Below are 17,832 nucleotides of genomic sequence, written 5' to 3' on the forward strand. Positions count from 1 at the left end.
TAATAGCATATAAGTGTTTTATGGTATTTATGTACGTAACCACAGTAATTGATCATGGGTATAGTATATTACGTACACAAACACAGATCATTCAAGTCCATGATACATGCATCTATTGGCCTGGTTCATAATTAGCATCAAGTATACATCTGAAGATGGTACACATAGTACCGAAAACATTAATGTGACAAATCAATAAAAAAAACTTATATTTGTAACATAAGATAAGCATAGATGGTCTAATTGAAACTTATTACATTATAGTTAGCTTATCGGAAAATCAAAACAAGATGAAATTGTTAACACGGTCTGCTCGCGACAACTGATTTGCTGGCTGTGTGGGTTTAGAAAACTGGCCTAGGCTAGAAAATGGCGTCATTGAAAGAGGATTGTCTATATGAGAAATTCCATTGTATTTTTGGTTATTATTTCCTAAGGATGCCTAATATGCCTAAAAATCTATAGAATTGAAAGAATCTTAAAATTAAATACTACTAATGTAGTGCACAAACGTCATTTTGTATGTTAATGACTACTTCACGACTCACAATGAAGAAAAATAATATATTAAATCAATAATGAATGAAAGTATAGAGCATAGAAATCTGAAAGTTAGAATTTATGAAACAGTTATATTACTGGTTGTTCTTTATGGTTGTGAAACTTGGAACATAGGTTAAGGGTGTTTGAGAATAAGGTGCTTAGGAAAATATTTGGGGCTAAGAGGGATGAAGTTACAGGAGAATGGAGGAAGTTACACTACACGGAACTGCACGCATTGTATTCTTTACCTGACATAATTAGGAACATTAAATCCAGACGTTTGAGATGGGCAGGGCATGTAGCATGTATGGGCGAATCCAGAAATGCATATAGTGTGTTAGTTGGGAGGCCAGAGGGAAAAAGACTTTTAGGGAGGCTGAGACGTAGATGGGAAGATAATATTAAAATGGATTTGAGGGAGGTGGGATATGATGATAAAGAATGGATTAATCTTGCTCAGGATAGGGACCAATGGTGGGCTTATGTGAGGGCGGCAATGAACCTTCGGGTTCCTTAAAAGCCAGTAAGTAAGTAAGTATAGAGCATAGAAGTAGGCCTACTACAAATTATTATCAATATTATTATTCACCTGGTACCTTCATCTCATTTGCAATTTCTCACATATTTTTAGAAACCACATTATTGTCGTGATATTGTTACAAAGATTTTATAGAACGTATATTTCCTGTACTAAAACAACTAATTTAGCAGCATCGAGCCCCATTATGAATAATGTGCACTACACAACAATAGTGTCTGTAGATGGTGAAAGCGTGTAATCATAGCCACTGCTAACGTGTGCACAGTATACTGCAGCTATCAGACAGTCTCCTCGCAACGAACTTCTAGCAGTCATTCGATGTTGTCTCTCTGTGACTCCTTGTGTCTGCTCACGAGCGTTGTGCTGTGTCTGATCCTGTGTGCACCACATAATAAGAAATCAATGGGAGACAAGTAGCATGAGACAAAATGTCGTGTCGTGTTGCATCTGATTCTGTGTGCACCTGGCCTAAGAGGTTTTTGGGGATATGCACTGTGTCATACTTTGACATAGAAACATGCAACGTTTTGGAGCTACATCCTGACTTCACCAAGGAACAGGAAAAACCTATTAGATCCATTGCCAAGAGCTAAAAGACCGAAAGAGTGGCTCTTGGTAACAGGTTAACAAATAGATTGCCTCCCCTTTTCCCTGGCTTCCCTAGTGGAGCCAGTAGAGTGAATTTTCTATACCCAAAATCGAGATAACCTAAAATGGGGGTTCTGAATTTGAAAGAGAAATGAACCAATAACTCATTAAACTAAATTTGTTAAAATCACCACGTGGGTATATAATGTCTTGTCTTTCCTTAATACCATATTGGCCGGTATCTAATAGGATGCAAGACAATTGAACTATGTAAGAAGAATGTTCTCCATAATGTATACCGGTACTTAATGAACTTTGGAGAATAGTACATTTTTGGAATTTGATAAAAATTTAATGAATTATAAGTTTATTAAATTCGTATTAAGGTTTGTGTTTGAGTATCCATTTAAAAATTGTAAATGTATTTTCTTTAGGCTAGTATTGCACTATCAAAGTTGTTTGACAAAGAATATGATAAAATATTTTATCAAAGATTTTTGATAAAAGGTAGAATTTTGAGTATATTATACTACATAAAATATTTTATTAAATATAACCTAAACTGAAGGAACTAGAATCATCAGCCTCTAGTTATAGTTAAATAAAAAAAAAATCTTTTTTTTATCACGGATATGCAAAAATGAATTATGAACAGTACTATGCATAAGAAACGTAAAAAATTATATATTACAGTTATATGAACACTAATAAATATAATATAATTATTAAAAAATTAGTAAAAGTCAGACATGTTTCGGAGATGCTTCTCCATCCTCAGTGACTTTGTCAGTCTCCTTTAAGCCAAGCAACAACGTGGTTCGGTCACATGAACCAGCCGTCATGGTAAAGTCACTGAGGATGGAGTAGCATCTCCGAAACATGTCTGACTTTTACTAATTTTTTTAATAATTATATTATATTTATTAGTGTTCATATAACTGTAATATATAATTTTTTACGTTTCTTATCAAATCTATGAACATTGTATAATTGGCCCAACATGTGTGGTTTATCTTTGAATATAGTACTATGTATGTTTAGCTACAATTAGTCTAAAATATTACAGTATGCATATTGCTGTAAAAGAAACAGAAAAAGAAACGTCTGTGGGTTAAACCATGGATTCCGAGACGTGACAAGAATTATATCAATTAAAACTCGCTAAAAAAAAAAAAAAAAAAAAAAAAAAAAAGGTACAATGCAAGCACTTAAAAAGTTACATAAATTATTTGAGAATGGATGAAGATAATTTTCAGTTTGTTCAGACTTGTGCGATAATTTTCAGTTTGTCCAGACTTGCAGATCACGCCTGCACAGCAGTTCTAGTCTTTGCAATTTTTATGTAAGCTTCCCATCTATTATTCTGTTTTTGTAGTCCGTGTCTTGTGTTTTGTAACATTTCATTTGCTTCATATTCTCATTATCAGCATTTTGGTCGTAGTAACAGTCCAACAACATTTACGTTCTGTCATATTGGTTTCAAGCCAGACAGATCTTTTATAAAAGGTAACATGATGTGCTTACGTTTTATAAAAAATATTTTATCAAAAAAACTTTTATAAAAGAAAACGCATTACACTGTCATACATTTTATAAAAGATCTTTGTCAAAGAACTTGATATTGTAATACCAGCCTTAGATGCAGTCATCACTGTATCTAGTTATAGAATCTTCAGAGTTGAGAAAGAGAGCACAAAAATAACTGCATGTTTGTAAACACTGTTGTTTTGAAGCAAGCACTATATGGGATGCTTTGTTTTGCAGTGGCTGAACGTGTAGTGGTTACTACCAAGCACAATGATGACAAACAATACATTTGGGAATCGGATGCATCCAGCTTCACTATTGTTGATGATCCTCGTGGGGACACACTTAAACGAGGAACTCAAGTCAGGTTCGTTTTGAAACTATTCCTGATTCTGTATTTCAGAGTATTTTGCCACAAAAATGTTGCATCATGTCACATATGAGACATCTTTTACAAAAAAAAAACAGCCATAGTTAAAAATTGCATTTTTAAATAGTGAATTACTGCATGGCGCGTCCTCAGGCTGTGGATAGAAGAGATTGCCTCCAGATATGAAGGATAGCTGCGAATATATTGAATAAGCAGTCAGGGACAGTCTATAAAGGGTGATCCTACAGCTTGGGAGAACAAGGTGCCAGTGCAGGTGTTACATGCTGTCTCTTCTCACTTTATAGATCTCTTGGATATGAAACAACAAGTTTTGATGGTGAAATCATTGCAATAAGTGAATGTCTCAGGAATCTTCTATGCCACATCAATAAATTTAGGAATGCAGTTATATTGTCAGACTCCAAAGCAGCTATTCTATCACTCGTCTCTAAACACATACCTTCCTCTCAAACAGCAGAAATAACTAAAATGCTCTCTCAATTAATATCACTCAATAAAAGAATTGTATTCCAGTGGATACGATCCCATTGTGGAATCCTGGAAAACGAGAATGCGGATGCTTTAGCAAAGAAGGGCAGCACTGCTACTTACAGACCTGTTACTAAATCTACATATTACTCTGTGAAGAGATTTATTAAATCTACATACTTAGACTTCAACAAACAAAATTTGATAACTCAATCCCAAGGGAAAAAATGGAACTCTCTGCATCAAAATCCACAGTTAATTCCCGATTTACCACGAAAATCGTCTGTAGCTGCATTTAGATTGGCAAAAGGCCATGATTTTGGCCAAGCACCTGCATAGAATTGGAATATATCTGTCCCCTAACTGCCCATTGTGCAACTCAAACCAAGAAATGGATTCGGAACACCTCAAAATCTGTGCTTCAGTGGCTGGTCATGATAATATCTTTGAAAAATATTGGAGTGCAAGAGGTCAAATGACTTTATTGTCAAACGCCTGGCATTAGAAAACAACAACAACAGCTTGGGAGTTGGGCAGAGGGCTAACAACACATCACTGTAAAGAGCTTGTTACGAAACTCCATCATACATGAAGTCAAAGTATATGATCATGTCTCATGACCAGAACATAATACGAAATGGAAATATAAAATTTGAAAATTTATCCTTTGAAGAGGTAAAAAATTCAAAATCTTGGAGCAACAGTAACAAGTATAAATGACACTGGTGCGGAAATTAAACGCAGAATATATATGGAAAATATCTGCTATTGTTCGGTTGGGAAGCTTTTGTCATTTAGTCTGCTTTCAAAAAAACTGAAAGTTAGAATTTGTGAAACAGTTATATTACTGGTTGTTCTGTATTGTTGTGAAACTTGGACTCTCAGTTTGAGAGAGGAACAGAGGTTAAGGGTAATCGAGAATAAGGTGCTTAAAATATTTGGGGCTAACAGGGATGAAGTTACAGGAGAATGGAGAAAGTTACACAGCGCAGAATTGTGCTCATTGTGCGCTTGTGCATAGATGCCACCATCTTGCAATTGCTGTTTCAAAATCTACCTGGATCGTTAACTATCTCAGAATTTTTAGAGACTGAGGCTATGAATTAGCTGTTCTGTTACTTGTTTCTATTGAAGATTACTCATGTAATAGTTGTTCGTGCACCCAAAAGTGGCACATAACATCGGCATTTTGTGGTAATGTCATGTTCAGTATGTATACTGCACACCTATATAGCATATAACGGCTGGTCTCACATCCCAGTGCGAAGTTAGCAGTCTAGATGTATGTTTCTTTGTTTTGCTGTGCACATATTGATATTTGTGTTATGTAGTGGTGATAGCTTCAGGTGTCTCGTTAAAAAAATTTAGGTTGCTACTTCAATTTGTGGCTTATTTACTGACTTTCTCTTGTATTTTCATTTTCCTTCTTATTTAGAAGTGGCGTTGTTTCGAAATTCCAGGTTATTTGAGTGCCGGATATGAGTGATTCCATCGTAGTACTGTAATAATGTGAAATTAAACAAATCTGATGCTGTCCTTCTCATCTTCGCCTATTGTTCAAGTAGATATGTCTGCTGCTTTTCCTTATTTGTTGCATTGGAGTATATTTTACGCCGAAATCGATGAGATTTACAGCTTTACTTAATATTATGTTATTGTAAATTTGTTTTTATTATTATGATTCGATGAGTAGTGGTCATTAAAGACGTACATAAAAGTTAAAGAACATTTCATTCGGTTGCAATGTGTTAAAAAAAAGAGCATAAAGTGATACCAGAACTTTAGATTATTTACAAGTACCGGTATCTTGAATTAATTGAATTTTTCATTTTCAGTCTTCACCTCAAAGAGGAAGCATATGACTTTCTGGAAACTGACACCCTCAAGAACCTTGTTAAAAAGTATTCGCAGTTCATAAATTTCCCCATCTACTTGTGGAACAGTAAGGTAATGTGTTAATTTATTACAATATTTTCTCAAGACTTTATATTAATTATGAAAATTAACTGTATTTATGTAAAACAGTAGAAAGAAAGGTAGTAAAATCATATCAGTATATACGTACTTAATAATCATACATATTAATGAGATACTCTGTGAGAGGTTTGGAGACCTTTTGTTCCTATGAAGTTTGTAATGAACAAAATGGCTTTAAGTCGCATTTCTTGGAGTATTTCAGTGTTTTAACATTATCACATTAGTTAATTGTTATTGCCATATTATTTTATCACTAAATCAGAATTAGTAATTTCCGTTATAGAAATCATTGTTTTTTCTTCTTTTCAGGCCGTGAAGGTAGAGGAACCAATAGAAGAGGATGAAGAACCTGAAGCAAAGGATGAAACAGAAAAAACAGAGGATGCAGAAGATGATGATACAAAAGTTGAAGAAGATAAGCAGGAAGAAAAACCAAAAACTAAGACTGTTGAGAAGACAGTATGGGACTGGGAAGTCCTCAACGATAACAAACCAATTTGGACAAGAAAGTAAGTACAAACATTTCTTTTCGGAAAATATTTCTTGAATGGTGTTTGTTGCAATACTATATATCAGTTTATTTGCTCATTCTGTATTAACAGAAAATTATTTTGATTATTATTATTATTATTATTATTATTTCTATTGAAGATTGTTGTGCAACATTGTATAGTCTCAGCATTCACTTAATACCCAGCCAGTATTTCCTTTTGAAGATAAATGATAAGTTGTTTCTTGATTAGGCCTTCTCAAATGCTGCTCCAATCACGAGGAGCAGTAATATATGTCTATAGAAAAATCGTTGAATTAATACTCTCGCAGCAGGCTTTATGTTGGATATATTTTTTTTAATGACAAGCGGTGTTGTCACATTTTCGTTGTAAAATATTACAACTATTTTTATACCAACATCTACTGCATGTTCAGTTCAAAGTGTGTCATGGCTCGCTGTATGACGTCATGTGGCTAGCCGACGAGCCTAGACAATTCAATCTTCCTACACTTCTGCAGAGGCGTATTACCTATGTGCAAGAGAAGTTGCCTAGCAAGTACGGCGTTCATTCTGAAGAGTACTTACCGATACGTGCGGTAACTCCAGTAGTGGCAGGAATGTGAACTGTTTGGAAACATGTACTGGGGTGAGTTTTTTTCTTACTGTCGGGATATGGGGAGAGGGTTAAGACGATTACTTACGTATTTGTTGACATTAACTTCGACGGTCAACATGGACATGGAGCATTTGATTTGTGTTGTGGAATGTAACCGTACACAACCGATGATAACAAATACCCTGCGTACGACTTGCCTGAGCAATACACAGTTCGAAAGAGGTTATGGTAGCACACAGACCGTACAGACTGCCATCTGTTGCTACGACGTTCAAGTCATACCGTACACGTTTTCAAGTTCAGATTGAACGCCTTGATTAATAGGCAACTTCTCTGACATAAAAGCTGAAACTCTCTTCAAATCGCTGACTCACAACAGTGACATCATGACACACTTTGAAACGAACACCCAGTATACATTAATTTCTACCACCACCATTCACAGACAATGAATTTGAAGCTATAAGATGACTTGTAATTGAAACTGAAATTAAAATTGCTAACCTTCTTTGTCGTCATCAATCAACTCGAGATATGACAGTGTTGTTACATACTCCACGTGAAATTAATATTGGGACAACAAATGCTAAAACATCATTAATAGACGTATGTTACCACTCTTGTGATTGAAGCAGCATTTGAGAGCCTAATCGATAAACTCTTATCTTATCTCTTCAAAGGAAAGAGTTGTCTTTGACACAGTCTGGATATTAGGTTACACTTAGAAGAAAAAATTGAGCAATAACTGTCCATTGCAATCTCTTCAGTGCCCTTGTTATCGTATTTGTAAGAACCTCATTTCAGCTACCTGAGTATGAGATAGTCTTCTTTGATGTTTGGTGTATTTTTATTATTTAAAGTTTTTAAGTTTCGTCTCAAGATTAGAAAGAGATTTAACATTACCAAGACCCAAAACTTCCAAAATTTTAAAGAAAATAAATTCGGAGATAAAAGAAAATGTTGTTATAAACCCTATTCCTAACGAATCTCTACTTGCTTACTTTAAAAATATATGGTTTCACAAAAACATCTCTCTTACATTAAAGAATTCCAACAACACAACAGATATTATTACTTATGATGAACTCATTGAAGTATATAAACGTTTAAAAAACTGGAAAGCCCCAGGCGAAGATAATTTAAATTTCGAGCTTTTTAAATACGCTGGAGAAGAATTTACCTATCGATTTTTATATTTCTTAAACAGTATATGGGCAGGATTAAACCCCCCAGAAAGTTGGCAAAAAGCCATTGTAGTACCCATTTATAAGAAAGGAAACAAAAAAACTATGTGAAAATTACAGGGGTATAAGTCTTCTCAATTCTGGATATAAGATCTATACAGAAAATTATTTTGATTATTATTATTATTATTATTATTATTATTATTATTATTATTATTATTTCTATTGAAGATTGTTGTGCAACATTGTATAGTCTCAGCATTCACTTAATACCCAGCCAGTGTTTCCTTTTGAAGATAAATGATAAGTTGTTTCTTGATTAGGCCTTCTCAAATGCTGCTCCAATCACGAGGAGCAGTAATATATGTCTATAGAAAAATCGTTGAATTAATACTCTCGCAGCAGGCTTTATGTTGGATATATTTTTTTTAATGACAAGCGGTGTTGTCACATTTTCGTTGTAAAATAAATCACTGAAGAACAGAATGGATTCCGAAAAGGAAGATCATGTTGTGGCAGCTATTTCACCATGAAGATTTTAATTGAAAAGCACAGAGAATTTAATATTCCAACCCACTTAGCTTTTATTGATTTCATAAAAGCTTTTGATAGAGTTGATAGAAATAAACTTTTAGAGATTTTACGCTATGATAATGTGCCAAACCAAATCATTCTCTCCATTTATAATTTATATCAACAAAATGAAATTGCCATAAGAACTGAACGCGGAACTACTAGCTGGACTTCCATCAACCAAGGTGTTAGACAAGGGTGCGGTCTTTCCCCTCTGTTGTTTATTATATATATGAACCATATTTTATACATTTGGAGGCAAAGTCATCATGCTGGAATTCAAATTAATCGAAACACAGTTCTCGATACACTAATGTTTGCCGACAATCAGGTTATTATTGCTAAAACAGAGGATGCTTTACAAAGAGCCATTTATAATTTGCAAATAATCGCCTCTGATTTCAATATGGAAATCTCAGAAGAGAAAACAAAAGTCATGGCATTTTCGGGAGAGAACCCAATTTCAAGTAAGATCATGATAAATAATGCTTTAATTGAACGTGTTAATTCATTTAACTATTTAGGTTATAACCTCTCTTACATCACTGATGAAGATATGTCAAACAAAATATCTAAATTTATAAAAATCACTGGCGTCATTAACGCCGTCTTCAAATCCTCCCATGTTCAGTAAAGGTATATAAAACACTAGCTCGACCGGTCCTCACTTACGGTAGCGAGGCATGGACAATCAGAAAAGCTGATGAGCAAAGGCTGACGACAGCGGAAATGAGGTTCATGAGACGAACAGCGGGATGCTCTTTGCTGGAACACCGTAAAAATGTGGACATATTGCAGGAACTCAAAATGGATTCTGTAGTTAATTTTGTTCAACAATATCGACTTCAGTGGAAAAAACATGTCGAAAGGATGGATCGCACTAGATGGCCTAAACAGATTCTTACTTATGTACCAAGAGGAAAGAGGAAATTGGGAAGTCCACGAAAGCGCTGGCATGAGACCATAACAGATCCTGTAGGGTCTAATACGTGAGGGATATGATGAAAGTTTTTAAGATTGTACTGCGTATTTGCTGAAGTATCGTGACTTTTATTTCAATATTAGTATTATTTGACATTTTACACTTGAGATAGTCGAAAACATATTATGTAAGTGGCCTAGCATTCCCAGTTTTTTAAACACTTCGCAGAAAGATGAATTTAATGGTATAAACTGTCACAGACTTTTTATTGTGTGAAATAGGCTATTTGAAAGTAGTCTTCTAATCTGACAGAATAGGTGAGGTAAAACATATCCGGATAAGTACATTAAAATTTTGTTTCTGTGGAGCTCTTAGGTTTAGTGACATTCTGGGAATGTCACTGCCTACATACAGTATAACTAATATAGTAAACATAACATGCAGCATTGACAAATGTTGCTGTGATTGCTGACTCTTTGTATATGCTCACATTCCTGATGCCATATTTTATTTATTTTTTTCAGTTCATTTATTGTATTCTATAGATCCTACATTAGCAATGAAGCTTTAAGAGGTGGAGCAAGTCAAAATTTTACAAGATTACAATTTTTTGACGAGATGTAGTGAGATGAGGCAGAGTATTTGCTAACAGATTACCTGGTATTTGCCTTATAGTTGGGGAAAACCTCGGAAAAAATCCAAATATATCAACAGTTGTCATTTATACAGTGTTAAAAATTGATGCTTTCTTCCTTCAGACACTGTCTTTTAGGTTTTCTGATAAATAAAATAATTGTGAAGGGTAAGATTTTGGAAACACGATGGCTGTAATAAAAAATTAACAATTCTATCTTCAAATATCTTTTTCTTTATTGTTCTCATGCATACTAGACTTACAATTATTACGAAAGGAATAAACATTTGAACAAATTAACACGCACAATATAGTTTCAAGATTACAAACAGGCAATTCAGCAATCATTCTAATATGTGCAAATATTTTATTTTTGGCATTAATTTAAATGAAATAATGTGGGTTAGCTACTAGCTACTATTTCACTTATTTGGAAAAGTGAAACTCATTATATAAATAATATCTTCAAGGAAACTAATATTTGGGAACAAACATGTCCTATTCTGTTAACTGCTATAAGTAAAGTTGTAATTAATTTTGTTTTATTTTCAGACCAAGTGAAATAAGTGAAGATGAATATAATGAGTTCTACAAATCGCTGACAAAGGATCGTAATGGTCCATTAACTAAAGTTCATTTTGTTGCTGAAGGAGAAGTGACTTTCAAATCTGTGCTCTATGTACCACAGACACAACCTGGTGAGAGTTTCAACAAATATGGGAGCAAGACTGATAATATTAAGGTGAGAGTTGATGTAAAACATTATAGATAGTAGTTTGACGTAATTCTTATGTACACAGTATGGTATGTCATGTGTTCAGTAATTTCGTCTGAGTCTTTTAGTTTCGAAGTGCAGAGTATAGGAAAGTCTATTTTGAGATTTTTGGAAAAAATACAGATTTTCTGGTGATCAGGACATTAAAATGGTTACTCTATTGAGTATTTGATTCTGAACAGTTTGATACATACTGTAAATTGTGCATATTCCGCCGGTTTTAAAGGTACTGAAATGGACTTTTCTAGGATTTGTTTACACTTTTTTCCATTCAATAATTTGTTAAGACTTGGGTACATTTTCTCAAAAAAATTATAGCTACTATTTTGAAATTTTTCACAGTGATAATTTACTTCCATTCCTTTCAGTGCATCCTTCAGTAGGCAATTTCTTCTCAGTCAGTGATCCAACCAATTCCCTATCCTCTTTCTGATTAGTTTCAGTATCATTCTTTCTTCATCCACTCTTCTTATTCTGTCTATTCACTTCACACATTCTATTCTTCTCCATATCCACATTTGAAATGCTTCTAGTCGCTTCTCTTCACTTCGTCTTAATGCCCATATTTTTGCCCCATACAATGCCACACTTCATACAGAGCACTTCACTAGTCTCTTCCTTAGTTCTTTTTCCAGAAATCCGAATTGTCGCATCATATATTTTCAATCTAAAAGAGTCGCATTAAAAATGCGACGATTATGTGATGAAATACACTATATAGGGTCTATATAGGGTTCGATCCTTAAATTTGGTTGTTAAGGTTATAATCTGAAAATTATAGTAAAGCGTGATTTAGGAAAATAAAACATAATGCCTAGTCTCATTATAGATCTCTATTTTTATAACACATAAAAAGGAATCTACGTAGAGGAACCTCTAATGCAGATGGTTGTGTCCTTCAGTGAATATTATAATAATGGATATAAACTAATTTCAAATTTAGTTTTCTTAATTTTCTTCCTTATGTGTTTGTATTTGTTATATTTTCTCTACTTCTTCAAATGAAATACACATTAAAATGAAATAGCTGCTTTGTTCAAGACATACATTCTTTGAAGTTTGAAATTTTATTTCTTAACTGTCTTTTTAAAAAATAAATGTCGATGTAGTGAACTAGAGTTATAATAATGCCATAAAGAAGTTTTACTATTGCTCAAATTTGTGTTCAGGTGCCTTCAGTTCATGATCATGATCGTCATCATCATGATCATGGTTTATTGCAGTCTCAGTTGTTTATCCTCTCATCCCAAATTTCTCTTCCTTCAGGCTCGTAATGTAGGAATTGTTTGGGTCATTACATATATAAAAATTACTAATATAGCACACAATTTGAAAATACTGTATGTAGCCATTTATTACAATACAATAGCATAAAGATGCTAAACATTATAAAGCATAATTTTTGTCAAATAAAGCATACATTTGTTTGTCCTAGTTAAGAGTGTAATTTTTAGAGTTACTTTTTTTCTACTTTTGATCCTCGGATGTAATTATTCTTTTATTATTACAGTTGTATGTACGTCGAGTGTTCATCACTGACGAGTTCAACGACATGATGCCCAACTATCTCAACTTCGTACAAGGTGTCGTGGACTCTGATGACCTTCCATTGAATGTTTCACGAGAAACTCTACAGCAGCATAAGCTGATTAAGGTTAGTGCATGTCTAATAGTAGCCTACTGACATTTACAAGTAGGTACCAAGATTAAAGCGACTTTGCATTTTACATTTGTAATGAAACTCGTCAAAATATTTCTCTTCTTACATATAATTCCAGTTCTGGGTTATTTGAAAAAAAAATACTTATGGACACCCATGCAAGTTGTTTTCAAAGTAATAAAACAAAAAGATGGGTTGTAGTTTTTAAAAACATTAGAATTTTTAGTCATCTAGAGTATGACTTTATTTCCTTGATTTATAGGTCATCAAGAAGAAACTGGTACGAAAAGCATTAGACATGTTCAAGAAGATGGAGAAAGCAGATTATGAGAAATTCTGGAAGGAATATTCGACCAATATTAAACTTGGTGTGATTGAAGATCCATCAAATAGAACACGTCTTGCTAAACTCCTCATGTTCCATTCATCAAATCAGTCTGACATGACTAATCTTTCAGATTATGTCTCCAGAATGAAGGATAAACAAGACCATATTTACTATATTGCTGGATCAAACAGGAAAGAGGTTAGTTTGTATCTGAAATTGTAAGAAAATGGAACTGTATATTACAAACATATAAGAGACTTTCTGAATGTAATACTGTAAACTTAATTTGCTACTTTATGCTTATCATAAAGTGAGTGTAATTATAATAGAAAATCACTCCAAAATTGTACTCCTAAGCACAGTTCTATTCAATGGCGCCATTATAAAATGCGTGAGGAGTTTTTTATGGATTCAATTTGGTAACCATGTAATTTAAAATAATGACATAAAAATTGAAGTTTGTTGAAATCACTAATTATGGTTTAACTTATTTGCAGGTTGAAAATTCTCCATTTGTAGAACGACTATTGAAAAAAGGTTATGAAGTATTGTACCTGGTAGAAGCAGTGGATGAGTACTGCATTTCAGCATTACCTGAATTTGATGGTAAAAAGTTCCAAAACGTTGCCAAGGAAGGCTTTACACTTTCAGAGGGTGATAAAGCCAAGGAGAAGTTTGAGAATATGAAGAAGGAATTTGAACCTCTTACAAAATGGCTTAATGATGAAGCTCTTAAGGATCAAGTATGTATCAATTTTAACACTAGCAGCAAAGTGTTGTATTTGTGTGTTGAACCTGAAAATGTATAGTTTATGTACATGAACACTCATAAGAAGAGGTTTTGTTTGGACCTTTTCCCATTGCTGAATGTTGCAATAAAAACTGGCAGAAAATGTGGAACCTGCAATTCCATTCTAGATTTTGGGTATCATGTTTAGCGAAATCAAAACAGGTGGCTACCAATGTGCAAGTATTGTTGATTTTACAATATTTTTTTGCCCTCCATTGTAAACAGTCTTTATCGTCAGTGAAAATCGTTCATAATATGCCATATAGACTAACGAAATATTTTTCTAACAATTCTTGTTAGCTGTTTCAGGTTTCTCAATGTTTAATGGTTATATATATCACAGATAAATATCTAAATTACCTCATTATTATTATTATTATTATTATTATTATTATTATTATTACTACTGCTGCTACTATTATTATTATTATTATTATTATTATTATTATTATTATTATTATTATTATAACTATTTCTTACCAATGTTTATTATTGTCACACTAACATTACTTATCCAACTTTCATTATTTACTTTGATGTTGTTTTATGGTCTAGATATTAATGTAATAACTATGTAAGCAATTGTATTCAATTAGAATTAGAGTCTGGCTGGGCGGAAGAGAAGGCCTACTGGCCTTAGCTCTGCCAGATTAAATAAATAAATTATTATTATTATTATTATTATTATATTATTGTACCAGTGCTGTAAAATATTGCTGTGCTAACTAAAACATTTTGACTTCTATTATGAGGGCATAACTTGTGCCATAAAGTTATATTATGAAACGAACATTTCAAAATTCATTTTCAGAACGAAAAGTTACATTTATTTGAATCAAATTTATACATATTTAAAGGACAAAACTAAAATTATTTCAATAATGTATTATCATAATACACTGCTCTTTTAAATTGACTGAGCATATTGAGAATTCAATCAATGTTTTTCCCAGAACACGCCGTGAAATGTTTCATATAAAACAATTTTTATCTCGAAAAGGAAGCAAAACGACCAAAAATATATTAAACTTTTTTTGTTTGAAATATCTCAGAAACGACCAAAATTATATTAAACTTTTTTTTAAATATCTCAAAGTCCCTATTTACACTTGCTATTTGTCGCGCAACATCAAGCGCTTTCTGTCAGCTATATGTAGCATCACCATTTACACTTGGCAGATATCTCGTCCACAAGTCGACGCAAGTTGTCGAGCAATGTCTTATATCAAGCGCTTTCTGTCGGCTAAATGTAGTATCACCGTTCACTCTTGGCAGATTTCTCGTCTGCTACTCGAGGCTAGTTGTTGAGCTCGAGCAACGTGTGAATGATGTGGTGAGCCATTTAAATGAACAGAATGGGTTTTAACAATAGAAAAGCAGCTGTTTTAGCTTCTGCAGCTTCAAGTATTTTGTTAGCTTGCACTAATGAAAAAAAAAAAAAAGAGAGAGAGAGAGAGACTGGGAAAGGAAATGGATATCCAGAAGGCAGGAGAAAGGGGTATTCCATGTTCTCAGTAAAGATTTCAAACTGGAACAAAATTGTCCAGTAGTTATGTATTGTATTAAAATGAATTGTAAGTTTAACTTTTTTTCTTGCATATTGACTTCTGATGTTCTTTATTTTTGTTTTGATGTCGGAGGAAATAGTATTGGAACGAACAGACTCCAAATTTTTACAAATAAACTTCAGTGCATTTTCCCTCCGAATCCTATTGTGATAGTCCTTATTTCTGATGTCATATAAGCATGGATATTGCTCGTAAAGCTCGATTAATTTCATTACTTTGTTTTTGTTCCACTCTGACATGATGCTACAAAGCGCGCGGAAAGAGAGAAACAGCTGATTAAAAGTTGTCTGCTACTGCTTTTTCCGAACCATGTTCGGGTCCTGTCGCGTGAATTCGGCTGGCCCACCTACGGAAATGTCGCACAGAAATAGAAACAACTTCCACCCAGCAGATGTCGAAAGGGAAGAAACGAAATCCTTACTGCGCATGCGCCCGCGCTGTAAGTCAAACGACATTAAGCTAGTGTAAATAGGGACAAAGAATAACCTTCTAAAATTAATGATACTACTTACTGTTCACCCTGTATAAAAATGAGGTTTATCGTATTCCCTGTTATCCTTCATTTAATACATCATTGTTGTCGTAGCAATCCCTTTCTTCAAAGACCTTGATATCACACTGCACATAATTAAAAATTGTATGTTATTTTTTTATTTGTTGTTTCATAATGCTGTTGAACAAAAAAAAAAAAAAAACGAAGCATTTGAAACATGTTTACAATGTTGTACAGTTCTTGCATTCGTCAAAATTAGGAAACTCATGATGGACTTGTGCAATAACATATAACATTATAAACTTTTTTCATAATATACCCGCTATTATTAACTTCATGTTCCTGTACATAATATATTACTACATAGTCTACACTTACACTTTTACATGCTTTAAGGTTGTTGATTTGTATCGTTCCTCTTACATTCCAATATAGTCTAGCAAGGCCTTCTCTTGCTTGTTTAGCGTTGTTGCACTTTTTGTAGTTTAGTTCTTGGTTGAGTAGGCTGTTGAGTATTGATTCCAATTCATGGCAGATTCAGTTCAATTAAATTTATGACTACTCAAACTGGAGACTGTTTTTGGTCCTATTCATTAAAGCTCTCCAGAATTCTTGTCTGTATTTGCATCTTGTTGACCTCTCAATATTTGGAGATCTTTGTCTACTTGGTCTTTCCATCGCAATCTTGATCTATGAAATGACTTTTCCCTTTTGAATTCTTCTTCATTGTTCTTCTGAGAATATTTGTTTGGTCTCCATGTAGAATATGGCCTAGCCATTGTAGTCTTTGAGTTTTCATCAGTGCGACTATAATTATCTGGATTTTTGTACAGACTTCCCAGTTCACAATTGTTCAGGATTCTCCATGTATAATAGTTGTTGTTTAGTCAACTGTCCGAAGACAGATTTGAACCCCACAAGTGATACCAAGAAGGCACCACTTGTAATATATAATTGAATGTTTAAATATTTTCAGATCTCAAAGGCTACTGTATCTGAAAGACTGTCGGACTCACCATGTGCTTTAGTAGCTGGCATGTTTGGTTGGACTGGAAATATGGAAAGATTAGCAATATCTAATGCTCACCAAAAAGCAGATGACCCACAAAGAAGTTACTACCTCAACCAGAAAAAGACTCTAGAAATTAATCCACGACATCCTCTCATTAAAGAACTCCTCAGAAGGGTGGAGGATGATCCTAGTGATGCTACTGCAAAAGATATTGCTGTAATGATGTTTAGAACAGGTAAGTTGTCATAATCTTAGCTGTAGATCTTTGAAACAAATAATTGCATATTGTAATGTAAACTACAGAGCAGTGTTTCCCAAAATTTTCAGCTGTGCAGACAACAACTATGTAACTTCTGCCATCTCGGTATAAATCTGTGGAGTAACGGTTAGCGCGTCTAGCCGGGAAACCAGGTGGCCTGTGTTCTATTCCCAGTCGGGACAAGTTACCTGGTTGAGGTTTTTTCTGGGGTTTTCCCTCAACCCAATATGAGCAAATGCTGGGTAACTTTCGGTGTTGGACTCCGAACTCATTTCACAGGCATTATCACCTTCATCTCATTCAGATGCTAAATAACCTAAGCTGTTGATAAAGCATCGTAAAATAATCTACTAAAATAAAATGAACCTGTCTGTTCCCCCCCCCCTCCCATCTCTGGTTAAACTTTGAAGTGTTGGCTGGTGTTCCATATTTAGAGTTACGTTTCTTGCAAAAGCGAGCAGTACAATGAAATCTTTTATGCTACCTCCAC

At 33.9% G+C, this 17,832-nt stretch overlaps 1 protein-coding gene across 1 annotated transcript in view; it reads left to right on the forward strand.

Annotated features, from left to right (window-relative positions):
- Gp93 (heat shock protein 90 Gp93) overlaps positions 1–17,832 on the forward strand; it is a 35,130-nt gene that overhangs the window by 5,183 nt on the left and 12,115 nt on the right. The window contains exons 6-13 of the mRNA XM_069818904.1: positions 3,437–3,566; positions 5,894–6,005; positions 6,345–6,544; positions 11,010–11,199; positions 12,743–12,886; positions 13,155–13,418; positions 13,718–13,963; positions 17,048–17,318. Coding sequence (XP_069675005.1) covers positions 3,437–3,566; positions 5,894–6,005; positions 6,345–6,544; positions 11,010–11,199; positions 12,743–12,886; positions 13,155–13,418; positions 13,718–13,963; positions 17,048–17,318 — 1,557 coding nt within the window. The remainder of the gene's footprint in view (positions 1–3,436; positions 3,567–5,893; positions 6,006–6,344; positions 6,545–11,009; positions 11,200–12,742; positions 12,887–13,154; positions 13,419–13,717; positions 13,964–17,047; positions 17,319–17,832) is intronic.

Source organism: Periplaneta americana, chromosome 2 (assembly GCF_040183065.1).
Source record: "Periplaneta americana isolate PAMFEO1 chromosome 2, P.americana_PAMFEO1_priV1, whole genome shotgun sequence".
Classification (NCBI taxonomy): Eukaryota; Metazoa; Arthropoda; class Insecta; order Blattodea; family Blattidae; genus Periplaneta; species Periplaneta americana.